The 27,259-nt window shown below is 40.3% G+C and overlaps 1 protein-coding gene across 4 annotated transcripts in view; it reads left to right on the forward strand.

Annotated features, from left to right (window-relative positions):
* The window catches only part of LIN7A (lin-7 homolog A, crumbs cell polarity complex component), a 216,906-nt gene that overhangs the window by 98,256 nt on the left and 91,391 nt on the right, over positions 1-27,259 (forward strand). For all 4 annotated transcript variants that reach the window (XM_032645005.1, XM_032645004.1, XM_032645002.1 and 1 more), the window contains one exon: positions 25,857-25,975. Coding sequence is in view for 2 of the 4 variants with exons in the window: in XM_032645002.1 (XP_032500893.1) it covers positions 25,857-25,975 (119 nt within the window). In the remaining 2 variants the exon portion in view is untranslated. The remainder of the gene's footprint in view (positions 1-25,856; positions 25,976-27,259) is intronic.

A 27,259-nucleotide genomic window follows, 5' to 3' on the forward strand; every position in this document is an offset into this window, starting at 1 on the left:
CTGAATCTGCTGGCAGATTGATCTTGAACTTCCCACTCTCTAGAACTGTGAGAAATAAAGGTCTGTTTTTGAAGCCACTTAGGTTATGGTACTTTGTTATAGCAATTTAAGCTAAGACAGTATAGCAATCATCACATGATCTTAGCCTCCGCAATCGTCTATCCTAAGTAGTTGAACACATTAGCTATAGGCAAGATAAGTTGTACACAGATACACACTGAGGTATACCTAATTTCCTCCTTAGTTTCATTTTTTCCCTGTGTGAGTTTTGAAATCTTTGTCTTACATGTACTAACAAGTTTTCAGAGCCTCTTCTCTTGGATTGTTCTCCATTATTTTCATATACATTGAATTATTTAAATACATTTAATTATTTTTTTCTTAGTTTCTCCTGGATATTTTTCGAGATGAAATTTTCTATTTGTAAATTACGCATTTTCCAAATGTAAAGGAGCTGTATCTAATCATTTGTCTTACATTCAAACAATACTGATCTAATATTGATGTAGGCCTTTGCTTATTTTGCTATAAGTCTTTCTTTTAATGTTTGTATTGTGGGGGGGGGTGTTGGCTAGGGTCGACAGTGTGTATCTTTAACTTATCACAGCCTTCCTTAAAATAATATATTTCCAACTGCTGCCTCTTGTCTTTTGTGCTATTGTTAAATCTATGCTATAAATGCATAATTCATTGCTACTAATTGTGCTTTAAACCAGGGCTCACAAGTTATAACCCCCAAACCAAATCCAGCCTGAGAGCTAAGAATGTTTTTTTCATTATTTTAAATGGTTGGAAAACTCAAAAAGAGAAATATTTTGTGACAATGAAATATTTTAATACAATGGAAATTGTATTAAATTCAAATTTCCATGTTTATAAGTAAAGTTTTATTGGAACATAGCCATGCTCATTAATTTACATGTTATCTATAGCTGCTTTCAGGCTACTTTCAGGCTACAGTGGCAGAGATGAGGAATTTCAGAGACAGAGACCATTTGGTCTATAAAGCTTCAGCTATTTACTCTCAGATTCTTTATAGAAAACGCCTGCCAACCTCTGCTTTTAGAGCATTAAAGAAATAGAAAAGAGAGAATGGCCTTTACATTTGCATTCAGTTGAACCATCTGAGTTGCTTGACCCTCAGCTTGCAGTCTTCCTTGTACACCCGTGTCCCAGCTGATTCTTGCTCTTTGCGCTTACATTCCCACAGGGGTAGACTACTGTCGCTCCTTTCTTGGTACTTACTAGCCTGGTGGTGGTGGACAAAGGAGCTTCTCTGTTGTCCTGGCCCAGCCTTGGTCTCAGGAAGACCCTGTGCCTGAGTCTCAAGGATGGGGCTTTCTCAATGATGCTGCCTCTTCCTGGTCTCCCAGACTAAACTCTGGCTTCATCCTTGGAGGGTCTTGGTGGGAGAGCTCCCTGCCCCTTCCTCAGTGGTAGGGGGCCTCTAATAGTATTGGTATTGGATCCTGAAATTAACACTGTTTCCTGCTTCCCTCTCCCTCCACCTTGGCATACAGGTTTTTTCTTTTATCTGTCTCCCAGTTGTAACAGGTTTTTACCTTTACTCTTAACTCTGACCCATTCTTTCTCACGAGCTCCCAGTAAAAGTTTGTAAAAATTGCCTGTATTTGCCACTCCCAGAGGTTTTATATTGTCATGCTAGCTCACATTTGGACTTTCATCAATCAGTTAAACACTTTAGCTGAATTCTTCTTCCCCATTTTTTTTTTTTTTTTTTTGCAGTACGCGGGCCTCTCACTGTTGTGGCTTCTCCCATTGCGGAGCACAGGCTCCAGACGCGCAGGCTCAGCGGCCATGGCTCACGGGCCTAGTTGCTCCGCGGCATGTGGGATCTTCCCAGACCGGGGCACGAACCCGTGTCACCTGCATCGGCAGGCGGACTCTCAGCCACTGCGCCACCAGGGAAGCCCTCTTCTTTCCCATTTTTATGGCACCCAGTGTCTCTTCTGCCCATGCTCTGCCACAGATGAGTGAGCCTGTGCTGGGTGTGAGCCTGGCTCACCTCCCCTCTCTGCTTGGATGGGTTTCTATACTCTTCAAGGTTCCTATACTATTACAGTTTTGCAAAGTTAACTTATCCTATGTGAGCTAAAATTCACACTAACCTAATTGAGTAAGAAATTGTGTTCCCAGTTGGGAAGACAGACTTGGAAAGCATTTTTGCAGCCTGGTTAATTTTTGGTATTTATTTGCACATCTGAGCGACTGTTTGGTTAGGCAGACTGTCTTTATGTTGTTGCTCATATTTCAAATTAAAATCCAATTCAGAGACTAATTTGAGTGAATCTGTAATATGGCAGACTGAGCTAACACAGAACCTCTCCCATTACAAAGATCAAGATGTGCCACATAAAATCTAACAATTAAACTCTCTACAGCTTAGAATGCAAGTGAGAAAGCATTGTCTCCAGGTGCCAGGAATGAAAGGGGAAGTGAAGGCTGGAATGGCAGTGGTATCATGCTGACATCTTGGTACAAGTGGACGGAGGGAGATGAAGGGGATGCCAAGTGGTCCCAGACTGAGAAATAAGCCCCATGGCTGGGGGCAAAGCAGGAACTGAGGGTGACGTGTTAGATCTTCATTATACCCATACCCTAAACTGCATTGCTTAGCTTGGAGTCTGAATATATACCACTGAGCTGGTTCAGGAAACTTTTTCTCAAGGAACTTACATAAAACGAGTCCTAGCCTAGGACAGACTAGAGGAAGTAAAATGAAAGCACTCTTAAGAAGCATTCAGCTACATTATTGGTTTCTCATAGAACAAACAATCCCTGCCAAAGGTGAGCTCGCAAATAAACATTAGAAATGAATGAGAAGGAGGTAGAACATTCGAGTGAGTCAGTGCTGACAACAAACCAGGGGGTTAGCGAAATTCAGAGAGAAGAGGAAGATATGTCTGAAAAACTAAAAGAACTCGATATAGAAGAAATCAGAAAGAGACTATAAGCATATTTATAATGATTTTTAAATGCACTTTAAAAATAGAAACTATAAGGAGAGAACATGACACTGAAAAAATAAGTAAATTTGAAAAAGATTCCTGAAAAATATGAGAAAAGAATGCTAAAAGCAGATTTTTTAAAAATAAAATGACATTAAATTATATTAAAGTTTTGAAAAACTGAAAACTTCTATTTATAAGACTTTTTTTGTTTTGTATTCACATACAGGAAAATAATTAGCACCATTTTCACTTTATCTGATTCTAAGGGCTTATATTAGAAATGACTGTGGAACCTGAAAGGAAGCTCTTCTTGGTTAAGTATCAAAACAGCCAGGAACTGGGGGTAAGGCTTATGTTTGGTTTTGATTTTCTGAGATATTAATCTGATCATGTCATTCCTTGCATTAAACTTTTTAGTGGCTTCCCATTTTCCAATATTTTAAATATATCTTAATATGTTCTTAATTTTATTAACTGATCATATGCCAAAAATTATTTATGTATAGCCTTTCCCCTTTACTACTTATGTCCCAAATACCTAGAACACAGCCTGGCACATTGCAGGTGTTTAATAAATATTTGTTAAATAAAGTCAGGATCTTGGCAATGTTGTTCTCTTTGTGGGGAGAACTCTTCTCTTCCTCTTCCTCCCGTTACTTGGCAAATTCCTACTTGTCTTTTTAGCATTTGGGTTTCAGATTCCTCAAAAACTCTTTTCTTGTTCCCTGAGCCTAGTTTAGTTCCCTCTGTTTTATGCTTCCATAGCACCTTATAACGCCTTTTTGTAAATTCACCCAATTATTCACTCAATTCTTGAGTGCCTACTATATCCCAACTCCTGTTCTAGGTCCTATGTAGCGAACACAGACATAATTTCAACTCTTGTGAAGCTTGTATTGTAGTGGGGTGAAGGTGGAGGACGACAAGACAAACAAATAAGTACATAGTACTTTCTATAATTTTAAGTAATCTGAAGAAACATGAAGCAGGTTTGCGGGGGTGGGGGGCGGCGGTGACAGAGCCAAGGAAAGTAGGGGTGGATCCAGGGAAGTCCTCATGTATTAGATACAGTAAGTCCCCTGCATACAAACGAGTTCTGTTCCAAGAGTGTGTTCATAAGCCCAGTTTGTTCGTAAGTCCAACAAAGTTAGCCAGGTACCCAACTAACACAATCGGCTATATCGTACTATTCTGTAATAGGTTTATAATACCTGTCACCACTGCTTTTACGCTTGTTTCCGGACATCCTGGGCTTGAAATAAAGATACTGTACTACTCTACTCTATACAGTACTGTACAATAAAGTACACAAAAGCACAACCACTTCTGGAGGATGCACGCACGTGACAGTGTAACCCAGACACGTGAAGTAACTTACGTGATTGGACATGCGAATGCACATTCACATCTTTGAAAGTTCGCAACTTGAAGGTTTGTATGTAGGGGACTTACTGTATAAGTAAATAAGGAGTTTTCCCTGAGGATAACTGGGGAAAAGTAGCACAGAGGAAACAGCAAAGGTAAAGGCCTTGAGGCAATAATGTTCTGAAAGTATTTTAGGAACAGCAATGAGCCCTGTGCCTGGGGCACAGTCAACAAGGGAAAGGGTAGAAAGAGATGAAGACAAAGAGCTTTGGGGTTGTTGTTGTTTTTTTCTGGACAAGTGATGTCATTTTAGTTGTTACAGTTATCTCTGGGATGGGCAGGGCCAAGGGGGAAGGCGCAGGGTGTGGGTTCTGGATGGACAGTCCTAGGAAAGCCGTCCTAAAGGTGCAGCCCCGGGAGCAGCCACGAGGTGGCGCAAGGCCGCTCCAGGAACTGCAACCCGAGGCTGGGGGCTGGGAGTCTTGGTGATTCCCTGGGACGCCAGGCCTCGCCCTCCACCGGGCTGGTGGCCCCCCGAACACCCTAGAGGGGTTTCGCTACCGTCCGGGGTTCCGAAGATGGTGCCCATCTGTTTGAGGGGCAGTTCAGTTGTCCCAGCCTGGGGACTGACACCGCAGAGCATCCACCGCGGCAGGTCTGCGCCCAGCTCCTTTCTGAGCTGCTGGGGCGGTCGGGACAGGGGGCCCCAGGCAGCCTGGTCACCACGCAGCTGTAGGGAACCCGCCGCCGGACATGGTGACTGCGGCCGCTGAGGGCCACCTGGCCGTCCCCGGGAAGACGGCGGCCTGGACGCGTTCCGGGAGCCCAGCCGAACACTGGAGGTAGGCCAGCGCGCCCTCGGACTGGAGGAGGCTGACGCTTGCTATTTTGAGGACTTTGGCTTTTAGTCTAAGATACTAAAGCCACAGATGGTGGGATTTTTAGTTTGAACGGGCTAGATTAGTTGGGAAGTAAATAAAAGAATCCAGACCAGAGATGATGGTGGTAGGGATCCGGGTAGTAACAGGAAAGGTAGTGATGAGTGGTCAAATTCTGGACACGCCTGGAAGACTTAGCCTGCAGGATTTGGTGCAGGTTTGAGTATAAGGTGTGGGAGAAACAAAGCAGTTGATGAAGAATCAGGTGTTTGGTCTGAGAACCTGAAAAGATGAAGTTTCACCTGAGATTGGAAAGACTCCAGAAGAGCGTAGGGGGAGGGGTTTACGTCCAGGAGAAATACCGATTTTGGATGTGTTGAGATATCAGTTAGACGCTAGAATGAAGAATTTGAGTTGCCAGCTGTATAAAAACTCTGGAGCTCAAGGGAAGAGTCCAGGATGGAGATATAAATACGGGAATTATCAACGTATAGATGGTATTTAAAGCCATCTGGAGGATGAAAAGATGGGACGTTTGATGACTCAGCTCTGCGTAATTACAACACTTAAAGGTTGAGAAGATGAGGAAGCACCAGCCAGGGAGGAAAAGCAAAAGACAGTGGTGATCAGTGGCCAAGTAAATGAAGTCTTTTAAGAAGCTGGGAAGGCTTATCTGTGTGAAATGGTAACAGGTGAGGTAAGACCTCGTCTGGGAATTGACCATTGCGATTAGCAGTGTGAAGGGCACTGATGGTCCTGACACTTTTTTGAAATAGTAGGTAAAAGCTTCATTGGTGTAGACTCAGGAGAGGATGAGATATTTTAGGGACGGTAAGAACAACATTTTGTAGAACTTTTGCTTTCAGAGAAATAGCATAGTAGCTGGAGGGAGATATAATTCTCAGCATGCCTGGAACTCCTGGTAAGAAGTACACACTGTGGTAACAACTGTGTCCATCTTGTTGACTGCTTTTTGCCTGGTACCAATGCTTGACCCAAAGCAGATTGCAACTGAGTATTTCTTGAACAGTAAGTACCATTTCAGTTAAAATTATAACCTAAAATTTTTTAAGGTTTAGAAGTCATTTCAATAGATGTTACTTTTTAAAAATTGGATAAGAATATGTGTTTTGACACTGGTTAAGGAATGATCACAGATAATATGATCATTCCACATCTACTTACCAATTTCCCATCTGGCTCAATTATACTAAGCACCACATACCACCTTTATTTCAGGAAAACCATGCAAAAATGACAATTTAATTTGTTAAAAATATTCAGTGCATGTAACTATCTACAGCAGAGTTTTTCAAATCATGGAGAGAAGAAAGTAAATATATTTTTCTTTAGCAAAGTAGACTTTGGTTTAAGTTTGGAGAGCATCAGGAAGCCATTAAGTCTTTAAAGAGCCGTTCACAGTACCAGAGTTTTGTGTGTGAAAGGTTGATTCATTGCTAAATGATGGTACACATTTATTTAATGAAACACATTTATTTGGTTTGAGGATGAGCGGTTGTAGTACAGTAGATCCTAGGCTTGATGTCTGGTGAACTACAGAGATGAACGAAGTCATGAAAGAGCAGATTAAACATGTAGGTTGCAGATAGATAGAGGTGCTTAGCTTTATTTGATGGGTAAGCGAGAGTGTTTGAAAATTTTGAGCAGGGAAGTGAAATCATCTGAGCTGTATATTTATTAGCTGCTATGAAAATTGGCTGCAGGATTGAATCTATGAGGAAGAAGAATGTTTTACAAACATGACTCTGGGAGATTTTATTGGATGCTCTTTGAAAACCTTTCCATGGTAAAATAAATTAGGAGATATTGGGTTTCCCAAACATCAGGTTAAACAAACTTAATAAGATGTTTCTTTACTGTAGCCTTTCAGATACTTTGTGAATCTCTAGGTCATACGGAATATGCAGATCCTGGAACTCTTTGTTCCAGGAATCTTATTATTCTTTGGAACAGTTTGACAATTTTGGACCACTGTTGTATTATTGTTGTAATCTGGATGACCTAACCTGAATTTGAGGAAGAGTTATAGGAATGAAAAGGAAGGATGAGATAATGATGGGCATGCCTTACTGACTAATAGATGATGAAAATGAGGAGAGGAAAAAAGTCAAAGGGGAGACATGTGGATTCACACACTTGATGAGTTTAGCTTAGCACTTGATGAACTTTAAGATGTTGAAGGACAACCAAGTATAAATCAGGGTTTTAACCTGGAAAGAATTCAAGGCTGGAAACAAGTTTCAGGAGAGCAGATACTATGTATATAGTGCAGGAGGCTAATCTTGAAATGATTAGAGCATGAATTAGGGATACTGAAGAAGTGATAGCTACAGATTTTTTTTTCCAGAAAAAAAAAATGTGGGATAAAGCAAAAGTCTAGTTTTAGAAACGATGCGGCAACAAGTGCTTGAAAGTAAGCACTTGAAAGTAAGCATCATTTTCAGTATTCAGACTGAGACATAAAAAGAAAACCAGTATAAAATCTGTTTTTATGCTCAGAGTGTTAATTCCCCATGTCAGTAAAGTGTGATGCCTCCTTCAGAAATCCTGACATCCTCAGCATACTTGGGCAGTCGGTATATTGTGACAAGCCAGGAATTCCTCACTGTTTCAGCTTTGTCATCCGCCCTGTGATGATTCATTGTATCCACATAAGGAGTACAATCCTAGTTTCCAACTCCTCTCCTTGACGTTCTCAGAGATCTGCCTTCTGGGCCTCCTTGTGAACCACTGCTCTCAGAGAAGCAGTTGTTGCGCTTCCCTGGTGGCGCACTGGTTGAGAGTCTGCCTGCCGTTGCAGGGGGCACGGGTTCGTGCCCCGGTCCGGAAAGATCCCACATGCCGCCGAGCGGCTGGGCCCGTGAGCCATGGCCGCTGAGCCTGCGCGTCCGGAGCCTGTGCTCCGCAACCAGAGAGGCCACAGCAGTGAGAGGCCCGTGTACCGCAAAAAAAAAAAAAAAAAAAAAAAAAAAAAGAAGCAGTTGTTGCTTAGAACTGTGCTTGTCAGCACTTGCAGGTGTATCATGGAATATCTAGGAATTTATTTTTTTAAATATCTTTATTGGAGTATAATTGGTTTACAATGGTGTGTTAGTTTTTGCTTTATAACTAAGTGAATCAGTTATACCTATATATATGTTCCCATATCTCTTCCCTCTTACGTCTCCCTCCCTCCCACCCTCCCTATCCCACCGCTCTAGGTGGTCACAAACCACCTAGCTGATCTCCCTGTGCTATGCGGCTATTTCCCACTAGCTATCTATTTTACGTCTGGTAGTGTATATATGTCCATGCCACTCTCTCACTTTGTCACAGCTTACCCTTCCCCCTCCCCATATCCTCAAGTCCATGCTCTAGTAGGTCTGTGTCTTTATTCTCGTCTCACCCCTAGGTTCTTCATGACCTTTTTTTTTTCTTAGATTCCATATATATGTGTTAGCATACGGTATTTGTTTTTCTCTTTCTGACTTACTTCACTCTGTATGACAGACTCTAGCTCCATCCGCCTCACTACAAATAACTCAATTTCGTTTCTTTTTATGGCTGAGTAATATTCCATTGTATATATGTGCCACATCTTCTTTATCCATTCATCCATTGATGGACACTTAGGTTGCTTCCATGTCCTGGCTATTGTAAATAGAGCTACAATGAACATTTTGGTACATGACTCTTTTTGAATTATGGTTTTCTCAGGGTATATGCCCAGTGGTGGGATTTCTGGGTCGTATGGTAGTTCTATTTTTAGTTTTTCAAGGAACCTCCATACTGTTCTCCATAGTGGCTGTATCAATTTACATTCCCACCAACAGTGCAAGAGGGTTCCCTTTTCTCCACACCCTCTCCAGCATTTATTGTTTGTAGATTTTTTGATGATTGCCATTCTGACGAGTGTGAGATGATATCTCATGGTAGTTTTGATTTGCATTTCTCTAATGATTAATGGTGTTGGGCATTTTTTTTTTTTTTTTTTTTTTTTTGCGGTACGTGGGCCTCTTACTGTTGTGGCCTCTCCCGTTGCGGAGCACAGGCTCCGGACGCACAGGCCCAGCGGCCATGGCTCACGGGCCCAGCTGCTCTGTGGCATGTGGGATCCTCCCGGACCGGGGCGTGAACCCGTGTCCCCTGCATCGGCAGGCGGACTCCCAACCACCGCGCCACCAGGGAAGCCCGATGTTGAGCATTCTTTCATGTGTTTGTTGGCAGTCTGTATATCTTCTTTGGAGAAATGTCTCTTTAGGTCTTCTGCCCATTTTTGGATTGGGTTGTTTGTTTTTATGTTATTGAGCTGCATGAGCTGCTTGTAAATTTTGGAGATTAATCCTTTGTCAGTTGCTTCATTTGCAAATATTTTCTCCCATTCTGAGGGCTGTCTTTTGGTCTTGTTTATGGTTTCCTTTGCTGTGCAAAAGCTTTTAAGTTTCATTAGGTCCCATTTGTTTATTTTTGTTTTTATTTCCATTTCTCTAGGAGGTGGGTCAAAAAGGATCTTGCTGTGATCTAGGAATTTATAGAACATCTGAAAGGCTGAAAAAGTATCACCATCAGAAATAAAACCTTTTAAAAAAAATCAGAAAACTGAGATAAAATAAAATACAGCACAATATGTCCTTTGTTGTGTTAATATCCTTTGCATAATTAAGTCTACCTGCATTTATGTTTAGAAGGAAATGCATGTAGCAAAACATGTAGATGCATTTTCAAGGTCAGAATGGGGAGTTTGGAAGAAAAATATGGAGCAGATGGTAAGCTCATAGGAAAATTAAGTCAGCCAGCTCTCCCCAGATGGTCATCTTTATACTGGTTTTTGTAGTTTGCGAATTAGGCACCTGTGTTTTCTTCAACTCACTCCCTGCCATGTGAATTCTTGCATTCGACATTTTAATTGCAAATAAAAACGATAAAGTCTTGATTTTTTCCACCAAAACCCCCATATTTTTTATTCTTATTTTTTCTTGGAATGAAAGAACACTTATTCATATTTTGGAATTCCTAAAATGCTTATTTGAATTTTACTATTTTCTATTCACCTGGTATGGTAATGGTTCAATTCACATAAAGGATTTCTTTTTGCATTTCTCAGGAGACTGGCTTGAGTAACTTTTAAGAACTGTTCAATTAAAAAAAAAAAAAAATATATATATGTTTTCTCTAGAATGTAGTTTTAAAGGAAGTCTATGATTCATGATAAAAATAGCCATATTGATTTCATATCTAATTTAGTTTAAAATGTTCCTTGACTTTGACAGTCACATGTTAAGTACATCATCTACCCCCATACATAAGAAGAGCATAATGCCTTTAAATACACAATGATTTTCAGGTAAGCAATGTGTTTTTCTTTCTTTTTTTTTTTTTTTTTTTTTTTGTGGTACGCAGGCCTCTCACTGTTGTGGCCTCTCCCGTTGCGGGGCACCAGCTCCGGATGCGCAGGCTCAGCGGCCATGGCTCACGGGCCCAGCCGCTCCACGGCATGTGGGATCTTCCCGGACGGGGGCACAAACCCGTGTCCCCTGCATCAGCAGGCTGACTCTCAACCACTGCACCACCAGGGAAGCCCAACAATGTGTTTTTCTCAGTCACTGCTTTCAGACTTCTATGGCATTTTAACTGGCGTTCTATTATTGAAATGTCAGATAAAAATAGTAAGGCTACCTCTATCCGCACTTAATAAACCAACATAATTTCCTCTTTTCTTTTGCATCGTTTATATGCATTAATAAGTGTTGACACTGAGATGCATGTACAAGAAAAAGGATCCCTAAGAGAGACATGTTAATCTTTTTCCTTACCTGTTAGAGATATCCTTGATAAATGTAACAAAAATAAATGCGTTTAAAGTATTATTAGAATGTGATGACGTTCTCGCACCTGAGTTAAGGTATTCAGAGTACGTATAATTAAAGGTAAGATAAAACTACTCAGTAAACTATGGCAAGAGTGGCTTATGTTAAGGCCACTTGAAAAATAATGCCTTTCAAATTAAACTTGTTTATGTATGAGTAGCTTGTTCTGCATTAAAAAATGTGAATTCATACTCAGATTTAAGTATTGGGATATTAGCTTATTCAAGAGATAAAGCTAAGCTTATTTAATCTTCTCTCAAATGGAGCAAAACCCAGCTATTTACTATAAATTCAGGACCTTGTTGAACAAGTCATTTCGAGTTTATTGCATTTGCCTGTTTGTTTTGAGTCAGATCCTAATGACTCGCGAACTAGAAAAGGTACAAGTATAATTTTAAGGACATCTAGTGGTCTATGGGATTAAATTTTTTTCATCTGACAAGAAAATATTGTTATTTTTAATCTAATATGAAGTTGTAGCATCTGTTTTTATCCAAATAAATGTTTTATTTGTGAATTTTAAACTTAACTCCTCATGCTTAGAGTCTACAACCGAACCTCCAAACTTCATCTCCTAGAACTTCCTTAAAATTACACTTAAAAAATGTTTCTGATACATTTTCATGCATACAGCAATTGAGTTATGGTTACAGAGTCAATGAACAGTCTTTTGTGTAGTGTGTGTTGAATAGCATAGAGCAAGTCAACACTACTCCAAAATATTTCCTCCATCTCTGGGCAGGTATTTTCTTTTGGCTCATTTATTTATTCCGTAAATATTTAATGAGTACCTGCCCTGTTACAGGCCTTCAGCTGGGCATGGACATCAAAGGAGAACAAAAAACAGTCATGGTTCTTGTTCTCATGAAGCTTACAATCTACAGGAGAGAGGTAGTAGTCAAAGAGTCACGGAGATAAATGTACAATTACAATAATAAGTACTAGGAAACAAAGATGGACGGTACTATGAAAGAACCATGGCACAGAGTGGGCATCTTAGAAAGAATGATTAGTGATAGTCTTGATATAACATAAATTAAAATGTTTTCATATTTTTTAAACAAAGAAAAATATCTAAAGCATAGGACTGGAATTTATATTTACCCTATAAACCTCCCCAAGAAGTGAATTTATTTTGTAATTAGGGGAAAAAGGCATTCAAGTTTGTTTTTTGTCATCTTTAAATTTATTTAACTGTACTTATGACTAAATAACACTTCATTAGTTACTATTTGCTATGCAAATGCAATAAGTTACTAAACAATGATTTTTCCTCCTCCTCTATTCCCAAGATTTGTTTTATAAAAGAAACATCAATTGAAAGTCTGACAAAGCAGCCCCAGGGAATCTAATGTAATGAGGAGAAACTCATTATTTCACGATTTTTATTTGGAATTTTAAATCATGTTTTGCACAGCTTGATAGTAGTCATGTTCTCAACAACTATTCACCATAGCAATTTCTGCAAACACCAAGCTTCACTTTGTCCTCTAATCATCTTTTAAAGACACAGATAGCACTGCACTAACCTCACTATACAATTCTCAAAGTAACTAAGCAACTGAGTCATAGTATGATATAGTAGTGATAAGGTAACAGAGGAAACATTATTAAGTAGCTTGATAGCAGAGTAATTTATCCAAGTGTCAGTTTAGATAAAAACATTCATCCATTCTCTAGTATAGGAGATATTTGAGGACATGAAAAGTTAAATTTGTAAGGTTTCTTTATAATGAGCTCTTTGAAAACACCGAACTTGATTGGGTGTCTCTCCAGCAATTTCCTGATAAAATTTTCCCTTCCAATTTCCTGAGCAATATGAAAAAGGCGATTGGGATGTCCTAGTAATAATTACCAGGAAAAAAAATTCCAATTTGACAATATACACAGGTGGAATCACTACCAGTGTAAAAGCTTGGTTATGTTTTACGTACTAAGCCAGGGAAATACTAAAACTCAGAGAGCCTAAGGATCCATATCTTTTTGTGTCTAGTATTTTAAGATGCCAGACAATAATTATTTAACTAACTTTTATTGAGAAAACGTTAGACAGATAAGGAGTTATGGAAGGGAAGGTAAAATATATAGACTTCAATTAAGAGTTAAATTTAAAGCTCTGAAAAGTGTTTTGTTCTTTCATCAAGTGCATCTAAAATCAGTTGAGGCTGTAGATGAAGTGTAAATAAAGCATAGTGTGGATGGACAGGCTGGGTCGCTGGTGATGCAGTGTTGAGGTATCATCTTGCTAATCTGTACGTGGTAGTTGTATTCCTACAGCTATACTCCCAGCACTTAACTGGCTAATGAAGAAATGCTCATTGTATTCATTGTCTAAGAAATTTTAGAAACAATTTGTCTGCATACAAAATGTAGTTTGGACAATGTACTTTGAAATACCTCCCAGAGAGTTGAAAATAAGGCTTCCCTAAAAATTTTCATGAGTGCTAAAATAAACTCTGATCCACTTTCCAAGTCATACCCATGGTTCTTACTCCACTCACTTGTAGAAGGTTAAAGTTGATTATTATAAAAAGATGGAGTCTAGTCCCTTAAATCCTAATTTTCTCAGAATTCACATTTTGTAAGAAATCCAAATCTTGTCAAATTGGGCTTGATCTAGTATCACTGTTAACTAGTGAAGACAAATACTTGTATATAGTATTTATATAGGTATATATAAGTACATAATACTTGTATAATATAACAATAACATTTAATTCCGTACAATCAATTGTACTCAACAACCAGTTTTTAAGGGCCTACAATTGTCATGATTCTGGATTGGATATAATGGCGCATACAAAAATTAACAGGGTACAGGTGTTTTAGTATTTAGCGTAAAAGAGGGCAGTAGTTTGTTCAACTTCTTTCAGACATGCAAAAACAGATTACATTTTGGCCAGGTCTAATTTCTCATAGATTCTCCAAACACGATCAAGTCAGGTGTTCATTTGTGTCGTTGCCAAGAAGGCTGGAAACAGAAAATGAGATGAACTAATTTCACTGTCATTAGGACTAAGGTTATAGTTGGCTGTCATTATGTAAAGACATGGATGCAAGATTAAAAAGAAACGTGAGGTGAAAATATAGAAGAAAAGGAAAGACATCAAATATGAGATAAAAGAAAGCACAAACAAAAAAGGAAGTTGAAACTCCTGATTTCCTGAGGTCTCAGGTGATGGTAGGCAAATCAAGCTTCAATTTTAGCTGCTTGGGAAAATTAGATGATTTTTTTTTAAAAAAGGAAGAGGAAGGAAAGAAAAAGAAAACGTTGAATATAGTTCCTCTAAAAACTGGGAACACGTTACTCATTCAGACCACGTAACAGGGATTGTTTAACAAAGCTGTATCTTAAGCTTTGTATACTTAACGATTTGTTTATTGGGTAAGTAATCTCTTTCACATGAAACAGGTACAGGCCACTTCAGAGAATCTCTCAGCAACTACAGCTTTTCATTTTGTAGCGTAAAGTGTTCTTCTGGTTGCAGTAGGTTTGGCAAACAATTTGAGATTCATGATTTAAAAATTCTAGTATTGTCAGACTTCTGTGATGCACTTCAGTGTCGTCCCAAATCCTAGAAAGAGAATTCATTCAGCTTTTGATAATAAACATAAATTGGGATTCTTTTTCACAGCATACTAAGCTTTTAATTTGAGCACATTTAAATTGAGCTAGTCCTAAGGTTTACCAATTAGTGTGCCTCTAAGGAACATGGCAAGTCGTGGGTGGATCCAGAGATGAGTGTCAGATGAGAAGAACACAATGGTTGTCATGTCTCATTATTACTTGTAAATTGACAGAATTTCCTTTCATATCAGAGCAATGCAAGTGCGAAGCATTATTGGCCATTTATTTTCATTTGTTGGTACACATGCTCTGTTGTGCAGCATGAGATTTTTAAACTGAGCATTCTTTGGTCCAATTTTTAGATACATCATGAAGCTAGTAATCAGTATTTCATGTACACTATTTAAAATGTAGACTTAATAATGACTTCTACAATACTGTACATGAAATACTAACTTACGGCTAGATTTAATTGTCCATAGCCATTTTCCTTAAACTCTGTGGGTCAAGTATGTCTTGAAAAAGAGGACCTCTAGTCAGCTTTTCAAAGGAAATTTGAGTAGCATAGTTTCATTCCTATAATTTAACATTTCCTCTTCAAATATTTCCACTAATAGAACAGGAAGTGAGGACCCACAGAAAGAAAGGGTTAAAAGAAAAGATGGTATAGATGTCAGGTATAGTTCATGTGCTAGGTCCTCTATATGAAAATCTCATCGTAATTACATTCTCCTTCAGACCTCACAATCACTGTATATAATCAGTATTACCACATTTTATACTTCTCAGGTCTCTGACTTTTAGGTTTATATCCATATTCTCCAACTGCTTGGTGCAGTGCTAAAATATTTTATATCATCCCTAATTGACGCTGGATAGAGGGATCTTATATGGATAGGAAGAGACTAACAGGAGAAAGTTCCACACTCTTATTATGTGCTTTTAAAATAATTCTGTCTTCAGGGTGCTGATACTTTTCTTCTCCCTTGTTATTCTGGTTACTTGTTCAATTTGTTGACACCATCTGCTTATGGGTAAAGAGGCAGACACAATTATTGATGGAACAGGCTAAGGCATGTGACTGTATTCACTAATAAATCCTTTTCTGCTGAAGAGACATTCTTTTGAGACCTCATCATACAGCTGTGCACCTCCTCGGGGTACTGGTTCCTCTTCTCCCCACCTGTGCTGTCCGCGCCTTGGCATCCCCGCTGCCACCATTTAATTGAAGCTTTCACCATTTCTTGCCAAGACCACTGTAATAGCCTTCTTCCTAACTGGTTTCCTGTGTATATCCTTGACCCACTGGAATTAACATTTCAAACAGTAGTCATAATGATATTTATAAAATGTGAACCAAATCATATCATTCTTCTGCCCAAAACTCTTCAATGGCTTTCTTTAGTAATTACACCAAAATATAGCCTTCTTTTTTTTCGATGTTGGGGGTAGGAGTTTATTAATTTATTTTTTCTGTGTTGGGTCTTCGTTTCTGTGTGAGGGCTTTCTCTAGTTGTGACAAGCCGGGGCCACTCTTCATCACGGTGCACGGGGCCTCTCACTATCGCGGCCTCTCTTGTTGCGGAGCACAGGCTCCAGACGCACAGGCTCAGTAGTTGTGGCTCACAGGCCTAGTTACTCCGCGGCATGTGGGATCCTCCCAGACCAGGGCTCGAACCCGTGTCCCCTGCATTAGCAGGCAGATTCTCAACCACTGCTCTTATAAAATCTGCTTAAAATCTAACCCCTGTTTACTTCTCAAACTTTGTTTCCTATACAGTGGTGTGCCGTAATTGGTACTTTCTGCCTTGTGAGAGCTGAGTGTTGAGTAGTCAAGAATTTTTCAAGCCAGTGGTATCATGTTGGTAGCTTGAAACTGGTCACGGTAGCAGTATTTACACTACAGAAATCAGAAAACGCTACAAATAAGGGCTTTTTCTGTTTTGTCCATGTGTTTTGTCGAGCGGGTTGTTAATCATTTACCAGTACACCACTGCTGCTATTGCTCTCTGCCTTACACACTGTGCTCCACTGACACTGGTTTTGTCTGTTCTTCCAATATGTAGGCTTGCTCCCCTCGGTTTAGGGTCTTTGCCCTTGCGATTCTCTTCAGATATTCCTCCTTCGGATTTTCATATGGCTGGCTTGTTATCAATATTCAAGTCTCAGTCCAATGTCACCTAACCAGAGCGGCTTTCCATGGTTATCTTATTCAAAGGACCACCATATGTGACTCCAGTTTCTCAATAACGTCAACCTTATCCCTGCTAGGATAGTGCCTTTAAAGTCATTTCCTCTGGTATTAGTTAGTTTGTATTTGGTTGCAAGTCACAGGGAACCAGACAGTAAAGCATATATTTGTCTCATAGACAAGAATCATGGGGTTGCACAGTTCAAGGCCAGTACACAGCTCAGTGATGACATCAGGGGCTAGGCCCCTTCCTTCTTCCTACTCCACCTGCCTTAGCGTGTGACAGCCATTTTCATGATCACAAAATGGCTGATTCACCTCTAGGCACATTTAAGGCTCGCAAGAGAATGGGGAAAGAGTAAGGGTTCGAAGACCAAAAAGCTGAAGCGTACGCCAGCATTTTGTTCATCTAAAAAGCCTGCCTGGGGCTTCCCTGGTGGCGCAGTGGTTGAGAGTCTGCCTGCCGATGCAGGGGACATGGGTTCGTGCCCCGGTCCGGGAAGACTCCACATGCCGCGGAGGGGCTAGGCCCGTGAGCCATGGCCGCTGAGCCTGCACGTCTGGAGCCTGTGCTCCGCAACGGGGGAGGCCACAGCAGTGAGAGGCCCGTGTACCACAAAAAAAAAAAAAGCCTTCCTGGAAGCCATACCCAGTGACTTTACACTTACAACAACTTGGCCAAATGACAGAAGAGTCTGGAAAGAGAAGTATGATTGCTTTCCAGCTTTTGTAGTAGAAGGAGGCAAGGGATATGAGGGTTTTAGATGACTCTGGGGTAGATCATTCATATTGTTTGCCATAGTACTCAATAAATTTTTATGGAATTAGTGGACAGTATGCCTTAAATGACCCAGCTCTATCTTCATCCAAGTTCCAGATGCAGATGAGTCATGGGTTAAATTCTGCAGTCTAAATGTTAACCAAGTTAATAAAAAGTCATCATTAAGGAAAGAGAAGATGATAATTGGACTCTTCCAGATGATTGGAAGTTCATTTCACTTAAGTTCCAATATTTTATTGTTTTTGGTTATAATGTTCAACTATTTTAAAGGAAGTCTTTCCAGAATATGTTATCTTACTATCATCAGGCAGTTGATGATAATTTGGTCATTTTTAATTATTAAAATATGTTATCAAGGGGCTTCCCTGGTAGCGCAGTGGTTGAGAGTCCGCCTGCCGATGCAGGGGACATGGGTTCGTGCCCCGGTCCGGGAAGACCCCACATGCCGTGGAGTGGCTGGGCCCGTGAGCCATGGCCGCTGAGCCTGCGCGTCCGGAACCTGTGCTCCGCAGCGGGAGAGGCCACAACAGTGAGAGGCCCGCGTACCGCAAAAAAAAAAAAAAACATGTTATCAATATGAGCACATTGATTATACTGTAATGTATTGAAGGGTTACCTTCCAGGACTTTGGGCAGTGTTATATCTGTTTGCCTCAGTTTGCGATGATGCTATATTTAAAAAATAAGTTTGCCATACCTTTATTGTTTTATTTCTAATCCCTTTTCCATGGCAGGATAGAGAAATAAATAAGAGCATGGGCACTGGAGTCAAACACCTCTGGTCTTAAATCCTGGCCCTACTAGCTGTGTAACCTTGAGCCAGATAATTCATCTTTCTGAGCCTTAGTTGGTGTTTTGTTTTGTTTTATTTTGTTTTTAACTATACAATAGGAACAGTAGTAATCCTTTTATATATTTTTGAGGATTTTATAAGATGAGCTAAGTAAGGCAAGTAAACAATGAATAAATGATGGCCTTTAACTCACTTTATTCTGGATCACATATTGAACTATCAGTAACCTTAAAGTGCATTTGTGAACCACTTTCTGCGTCAGCACCATCTGAGATGACTACTAAAAGAGCAAATTTCAAAGCTTCACCCTCAGCCTCTTTTTTTTAATCTTAATTTTTAATAAATGGTCCAGGGTTATTTTGTTGTTGTTGTTGACTAAAATTTGAGAACCACTGTTTTCAGCCCTCAAGCAAGGATTTGTTGATCAGATTAGCATAATCTCTGTTAACAATGTTGGAGAAGTGGTGCTGGGAATGATTTTAACAATATAGCTTCTTGAGACACATCTCAAATGTAGTCCAGATTCTAGAGCCATATTGCCAGGATTCAAATCCTAACTCTACAACTTACTAGCTCTTTCCTCAGAGAAGTAATTTTAACTCTATAGGTCTCTGTTTCCTTTTCTGTAAAATGGAGATAATAGTACCTACTTCATAGTGCTAAGAGAAGGAAAATGTTTAAAATTCGTGCATACTAAACACTGTACGTGAGAGCAATTAGCAATTGCTGTACGTGACAGCAATAAGTAACATTGTTATTAGATTTCCTGGGGTGTACCTTGAGAGGCCATATCAGTGATTCTCAGCATGGTCATGCATTATATCTCTGGGGAGCGCTCTGACGATACTAATGCCCAGACCATATCCCAGAATAATGAAATCAGAAATATATGTAGGTAGGATCTAGGTATCTGTTTTTTGTTTTGTTCTGTTTTTCGGTTAACCCAGGTGATTCCAGTGGGTAGCCAAGGCTGAGAAACACTCTTCCCTATCATTTAAATGCTCTCCAGAGAACTCCCTGGCAGTCCAATGGTTAGGAATAGGTGGTGGAAGTATGAGCTTGAGAGTTGGCAGACCAGAGGACGAGTCCATTTCAGAAAAAAATTGTGAGATCTTCTTGCCTTCATTGTGTTTGTCAAGCAGCCTGCCCAGTCGTTATCTAATATTTCTTCTAATCTGAGCTATCCTGCTAAACCCAGACTTCTGTATTAGTAACCAAATTTTGTAGAATAGTTTCATAAAATAAGTGTGAGGTTCTCAGTGAGAACCCTAAGGGAACTCATAAATAAACTACACACACTTTACTGCAATCATTTTAAGAACAAGTATTTTACTTACTCAAAGGCTTCTTTTGCTTCCTTCCAGACCTTGGCTTGCAGGTTTCTGGTGCTTTTACAGAGCTAAAGGGAATCTTTAAGAATTTCATTTTAAGCTCCAGTCTAACATCCAACGTATCACTCACCACATCTTTGCAGCACCAGCCAGGCCTGGGCTGGAGGGACCTGATCTCACTCACTCTTAGTTTTTAGACTTCTTTTGGCTTTTACCAACTGCCACATACCCCATGACCTCATACTGCTAGATTCCCCTGGGTAGATGCCAGCAAGATGGTTCATGCTCTATTGCCACTGCTCTCCAGTTCTCTCCCTCTGATCAGATAGGCAGAGGGCAGGCAGATCACCATGTCCGCTGCCTGTGTCACCAGGAAAGGGGTTCTAGTCTCCCTCTGTAGGCAACCCCCAATGGCTACAATTGGTTCTATTTGGAACACTCCTCGCTTGGTTAATGGAAGAGAAGCAAAAGACATAGTATTCTGTCCAAAGTTAATGACTTAACAATTTTTCATGAATTTTCTTTCATCTCACAGTTAAATCTTTTTTTTAAAAATCAATTTATTTATTTTTGGCTGTGTTGGGTCTTCCTTGCTGTGCGTGAGCTTTCTCTAGTTGCAGAGAGCGGGGGCTACTCTTCGTTGCGGTGCGTGGGCTTCTCACTGCAGTGGCCTCTCTTGTTGTGGGAGCATGGGCTCTAGGAATGCGGGCTTCAGTAGTTGTGGCTCGTAGGCTCTAGAGCCCAGGCTCAGTAGTTGTGGCACACGGGCTTAGTTGCTCCCTGGCATGTGGGATCTTCCCGCACCAGGGCTCGAACCTGTGTCCCCTGCGTTAGCAGGCGGATTCTTAACCACTGCGCCACCAGGGAAATCCCACAGGTACCTCTTAATAAGGACTGGAAAAGGCCTATGGTATTACATTACATAACAGGACCGGTCCAGCTTTGAATAAGTCTTAATATGGTGGATAGTGTCTAATTTCTTAGATCGCTCTTTTTTGAACTTTATTTCTCAACTTTGGATGGTCATAGGAACCATCTGGAAGCTTAAGAACAAAGAAACAAACAAAACCTCATGACTGGATCTGACACTTAGAGATTTTGAATAATTGGTCTGGGGAAGCAGGCTGGTTTTAAAACTCCATAGGTGATCCAGGTGAGCAGCCTTTGCTAGGAGCTTTGTTTCAGGATGGGGCTAGTACTTAACACTAATTACTTTCATTCATGAACTTTTGTCAATAATTCTGAGACTCCCAGAAGAATCCCATTCAGTATCCTGTTCTACAGGGTATCAAAGAATAATAGAAAATGCAAGTGTTTCTGGATTGCTGGGGCTGAAAGAAACCTGAACCATCGTTTTGTTCACTATCTCTTGAAATGGGATCTGTGAAACTACTTTAGAATCACTTGAATCATTTGTTTAAAAGGCAAATTCCTGGACCTTATCCTCATACCTCCTGAATCAACCTCCCTCAAGTGGGGTGAGGGGTCAGGAACCTACATTTTAATACATTTCCGCAGGTAATTCTTAGGCACATTCATGTTTTAGAATCATTGATTTGTAGCAGAGGTTCTTAACCCTGCATGCACATTTGAATTAAATAGGGCTATAAAACTACCCATGCCAACTAGACCAGTGGTTCTCAACCATGGCTGCACTTCAGCATCACCTTGAGGGCTTTCAAAAGCCTAATGCCTAGGCCTCCCCCTATGCCAATCTCACTGGAATCTCTGGGGTGAGACCCAGGTATCCAAGGGTTTTAAAGCTCCCCAGGTGGTTCCAGTCTGCAGCCAAGGTTGAGAACCACTGTTCCGTATATTTTGGTTAAATTCATTTGGGGTGAGTCTCAGGCATTAATAACTTATTGTGGTAATCATTTTTCTGTATACATATATCAAATCATTATGTTGTACACTTAAACTAATACAGTGTTATATGTCAATTATATCTCAATAAAATGGGGGAATAAATAAATAATTTTTAAATGTATTCCGGGTAATTTTAAAGTGCAGTCCAGGGTGAGAACTCCTGAATAGTCACTTTCAGCTTTTCTGAACTTCTTCTAGTTCAGTCACGTGATACCCTTTAGCCTACAGATTCAGGCTTGAGTCCTTTCCCCCCCACACCAGACCCAAGCCAGTCTTGATCATGGCTGATAGTGATCTGGAGGTTTCGTCTCAGGAGAAGTTAGTTATATGTCCACCTAGACATAGACTTCTAACCCCTGCCTTCCTAGCTAGTCTCATTAATTAATCCATCATTCATTCAACAAATATAAACACCTAATATCTGTCAAGTACTCCTCATTGAACTATGGATACAATAACAAATAAATACTGTTCCTGACCTCACGAAGCTAATATATTTGCAAGGGTGAAGGATGGAGACATATATGCAAAAAGAACTATAGCAGAGAGTAGTAATTATTACAATGGATAAGTGAACAGAGGACTGTGGGATCATGGCTATGATAGCAACTAAATCAGCCTTGGAGGGTCAGGGAAGACATGCCTAAGGAGATGCTATTTAAGCCAAGTCTTCCCTACATGACCTAACACACCCTCCATGATATGATTTCTCTCTACTGCATCTCTTGCTACTCTTGGCCTGGTTTCAACTTCAGCCATACTGAACTCTCAGTTTTGTGAATGCCCCACGCTCTCTTGGTAAGACTTCAATCCGCACTTATTTGCCTGGAACTTTTTTTCTCCTTTTCCTCACCTGTACCTCCTACCCAGGGCTCTGCTTAGCTGTTACTTTCACAGAGAGCTCCTCCCTGACCTCCTGGATGATGATAAATGTATTGGTTAGACATCCATGTACTAGCCTGTAGAGCTGCATAGCTCATGCCCTCTCTGTTGGGTATCTGTGATCCGTCAGACCTATAAATGCCATGAAAGCAAGAGCACCCGTCTGTCTCTATTACCATAGTGTCTCTCATGCCTGGCACTATTGGATGAATAAATTAAATGCATTCCAGGAACAGGGGATGATATGTACAAAGTCACAGAGACATGGTGTTCCTGTGGCATGTCCTAGAATAGTGAAAATTGTGGATGGTCAACGTATAGGATGGGCAGGAGGAGGTTTCTAGAGATGAGTCATAAGAGGCTGGTTGTTAAGGGCTTTGTATGTAGCCCTGAGTGGTCCGAACTTCACCCTTTAGGCAGTAGGAAGCCAGAGAAGGTTTTATGCAAGAGAGTATGATAATGAGCTTTATCACTCTGGGAGCAGAGTAGACAGTGGACTGTAAAAGAAAAGCCACTTAAAGAACAGTTAGGAGATGTTCCAGTACCTCAGGAGAGAAGTAATGAAGCAAAGGGTTTCCATTCAAAAGACATTTTGAGATAGAACCTGCAGCACTTACTGACTAATTGCATGTGGGGGTGAATCTGAAAGATGATGCCATGGTCTAGCTTGGAAGACAGGCTGGATGGAGATGCTATTAATAGAAATATGGAATATAAGAAGAGAAGAGCTAATTTCAGGAAAAAAATATGATGAGCACAGTTTTAAACATGATGAGAGTCCCAAGTGCCTGTTGGCATCTAGAGTCTTTCATGCAGTTAGAAATGCATACAATTCTTAGCTTGGTATCTTACTGATTGTGGATGTTGCTGGTGTGGTACAGTTGACCATGTTGACTTTCAGTTTATGTAACAAAGGACAGACTTTTGAAAGTGGCAGTGTCTTACTGATTTCAGGATTTATCCTTCCTTGGGCTAAGATTGGCAATCAGTTGGCAGTACGTCAAAGGAGAGTCTCCATTAAAGTTACTTTTGGGTTATTTTCTTTGGTTAGATACATAAACCTATACCAACCTCACCCTAATTCAGAGGTGGTAGAAATTTTATTATAGGTAGCTATACTGTTATGTTTTTTTCTCATTTAGCTGTGAATTCAGAAGTGTGTCTTGTTAAGCTAGTGCCAAGTTTAATAGGAACACAAATTGAGGGATGGATGGATGGATGAATTTATAATCTGATGGCAGGGATACGGGATACTTTCTGGAGTTAATCACTTAGGAATTGAAAATCTATTCTATACATAAATGCCTAAGTGACTTTTCAGTGAGTTATTGACCGCAGCAAGAGAAGTAGAAGAGATCACCATAAGTATTATTATTATTATTTTTTTTTTTTTTGCGGTACGCGGGCCTCTCACTCTTGTGGCCTCTCCCGTTGCGGAGCACAGGCTCCGGACGCACAGGCTCAGCGGCCATGGCTCACGGGGCCAGCTGCTTCGTGGCATGTGGGATCTTCCCGGACCGGGGCACGAACCCGTGTCCCCTGTATCGGCAGGCGGACTCTCAACCACTGCGCCACCAGGGAAGCCCCACCATAAGTATTTTTAAAATAGCCTTCATCATATCATTTTCTTTTGGCAATACAAGACCATCCTGGGAATTTTAAAGCTATGGCTATAAGAGACTGTGTTTCTTGATATATTAACGTGTGTGTGTGTGTGTGTGTGTGTGTGTGTGTGTGTGTGTGTGTGTGTTTGTGTGAGTTTTATTTGGGGCAAAATGAGGACTATAGCCCGGGAGACAGCATTCCACATAGTTCTGAGAAACTGCTCCAAAGAGGTATGAGGGAAGGTCAATGTATATGTGATTTTTGTGGAGGGGGAATACATGCCATCAAGCTCTTACTTTTTGGAGAAGGTTTCTGCTGGTCCTGTGAAAATTACTGCTAGTCACGAGGAGCAGACACCACCATGAAGGATTTTAATGCTTTTCTAGATACGAGGAGATGCAAGAACTGGGCTCATAAAATCTTCTCCTGAAAGTATCTAACTATCTAAAGACCTGTTCTGCCAGTTTTTCCCAAAGCACAGAGGGCCTCATTATCGACCTCCACCTTGAACTCCTTTCAGGGGGTGTTGAAGGTCAGCAGCTGCAGCAGCTCATAGTTTGATCCTTGTGGAGGTAGATGGCAAGTGCCAGTTTGTAGGTGACAGGGCCCCCTCACTGTCATAAATTCGACCATGGTTTGAGAGGTATTTCATGACCATTTTGTTCCACAGTGCTAGGAATGCTCATTCCCAGGTATGGCGAAGATTTTGTTGATAGGCCACTCTATGTGCTATTATTGGACTAGACCTTATTAACAGTAGCCAAAAGTCTCTGGACCGTCTGTCTTACTAGTCTGTTGCAGTCCAGGAAAAAATCCCCTCTTGTTGCATCTTGCCATATCTGGAGTTACACTGTTACAATCATCGATCTCATATAGAGCTGTATATTTTTGTCAGAGGCTCATTGACACGTTTGGTAACGCAAGAAACAACAATCTGGTAAAACAGGCAAAGTGCGAATAACATAGCTAGCAGTATTTTTGAAGTCATAAGTAAGAATTAATTTTATTCTTCCATTAGGTGCGGCCCAGTATACCCCCAGGTCATCTGACTTAGTCTGTTCTCTACTGGTCCTTATCTTTCAGGGAAATTATATATTGGCACTGTCCATAAGGCCCAATTTCCTAGCATTATTAGGCTGGTTATCCTTAGTATGATTTAATTGTTCCCAAGATAAAGGGGGGCCTTAAAACTTAAATGACCGTAGCCTGGTGTTAACCACATAAATTACACCAGACTCTGGGGCTGCAGTGATGAATAAACCCAATTAAGTTCTTACCCTCAAGGAGTTTATCGACAAGTGGAGAAGATGCACATTAATGAAATCGTCATACTAATAACTGTAAAAATGCAGGTGTGGTCAATGTGGAATGCGAAAAGAAAACCTGAAAAAAGCATCTCAGAGGTAAAATTCACAGGATTCATTTGGTTATTGGGGTATCAGAATATACAAAAGACATGCTTCCTGCTCTTCTTTCCTGAAAGAATATTCAAACTAATTTGTGTGACAAGAAGTAACTTATGAGAAATGCCATTAAGGAAGATGTATTAAGGGACAAATTGTGTGGAACAGATTTAAATGACCTTTTATCAAAAGATGAGATCAATAAGCTATGAATTGTAAATTCTCATTTTGCAATTAATTCCACTTACCTTTCATTGTCACTGTTTTCATTGTCACTGAAATGATGGTACTTCGGTGATGAGATTCAGTTTACTCCATGTCTCTCCATTTTGATTTTTTTTTTTTTTTCATTCAGATGTTGCCAGAGCAATTGAATTACTGGAAAAACTGCAGGAATCTGGAGAAGTACCAGTGCACAAGCTACAGTCCCTCAAAAAAGTGCTCCAGAGTGAGTTTTGTACTGCTATTCGAGAGGTATGAGACTAAGATTTTAATAACTATATTCTGCCATATGTCTTCTGAATAGAAAAGATGTCTTTTCCACACAAACAGTTGAAATAGTTAAGATTGTAATAGTTATCCAGACATTACTGTCTAGTGCAATAAGGGGAAATTGAACAGGCTGATACGCCCTTCAACAAATCTTTATAATGCTTTCCTGGTTAACAGTTTCAAGAAGCCTGAGGTGAAACAAGTGTGTTTAAAATGACTATTTGAATTTTTTATTGACTGGTGGTGGAATTGACTAATCAATTAATGTATTTCACTGGTTACAAGATGTTCACTTAAGATATATACACTACATTGTTTTATTCAGTAAGCCCATCACCCCTTCCCTATCAGGTACTAAATAATAATTCATTAATTAGCACTTAAAGTCCATATATCCAACATATTTGTCCTGCTAGAAGTCCCCAGTAGTGAATTAAGTACTGTCATCCTCTCCAAAGCCAGCTGAACCCAGTGACTACCAGGAGAGTTTGTTGTAGCAGAAGGCATGCACCTCTCAAGGAATGCTTGCATCAGCCTCCCTTCCTCTTTGCAACTCTACTTGTGGATAACGCACATTCTGTGCCTCAACAGTGCTAGTTTATGTGCTGTCACTAAGTGAAAAAACCACAAGTGCCTAAGGCAGAGACACACAAGACCTCTCTCACTACATATTGAAACCGTAGCCTACCCAATGAGGTTAATATTTGGATTTTGCTGGGATTTGACTTAGACTGTGCTTGTGCTAAATCTTTATTAAGTGAAGGTGTTAACTACTTAATTTTTGTTTATAATGAACGCAGCTTAAGGAAATAACTATAATTCTATCTCTAAGCTTTTTTTAAAAATTAATTAATTTATTTATTTTGGCTGTGTTGGGTCTTCGTTGTTGCACGCAGGCTTTCTCTAGTTGCAGTGAGCGGGGGCTACTCTTCATTGCGGTGCATGGGCTTCTCACTCGATGGCTTCTCTTGTTGTGGAGCATGGACTCTAGGTGCACGGGCTTCAGTACTTGTGGCATACAGGCTCAGTAGTTGTGGCTTGAGAGCTCTAGAGTGCAGGCTCAGTAGTTGTGCACGGGCTTAGTTGCTCCGTGGCATGTGGGATCTTCCCAGACCAGGGCTTGAACCCATGTCCCCTGCATTGGCAGGCAGATTCTTAACCACTGCGCCACCAGGGAAGTCCCCTATCTCTAAACTTTAATCGATGAATTTGACCGAAGACTGAAAGAAAATTCCTCAAAGTGTATGAATTTTCGGCTATCAGCTG

This window comes from Phocoena sinus, chromosome 10, assembly GCF_008692025.1.
Source record: "Phocoena sinus isolate mPhoSin1 chromosome 10, mPhoSin1.pri, whole genome shotgun sequence".
Classification (NCBI taxonomy): domain Eukaryota; kingdom Metazoa; phylum Chordata; class Mammalia; order Artiodactyla; family Phocoenidae; genus Phocoena; species Phocoena sinus.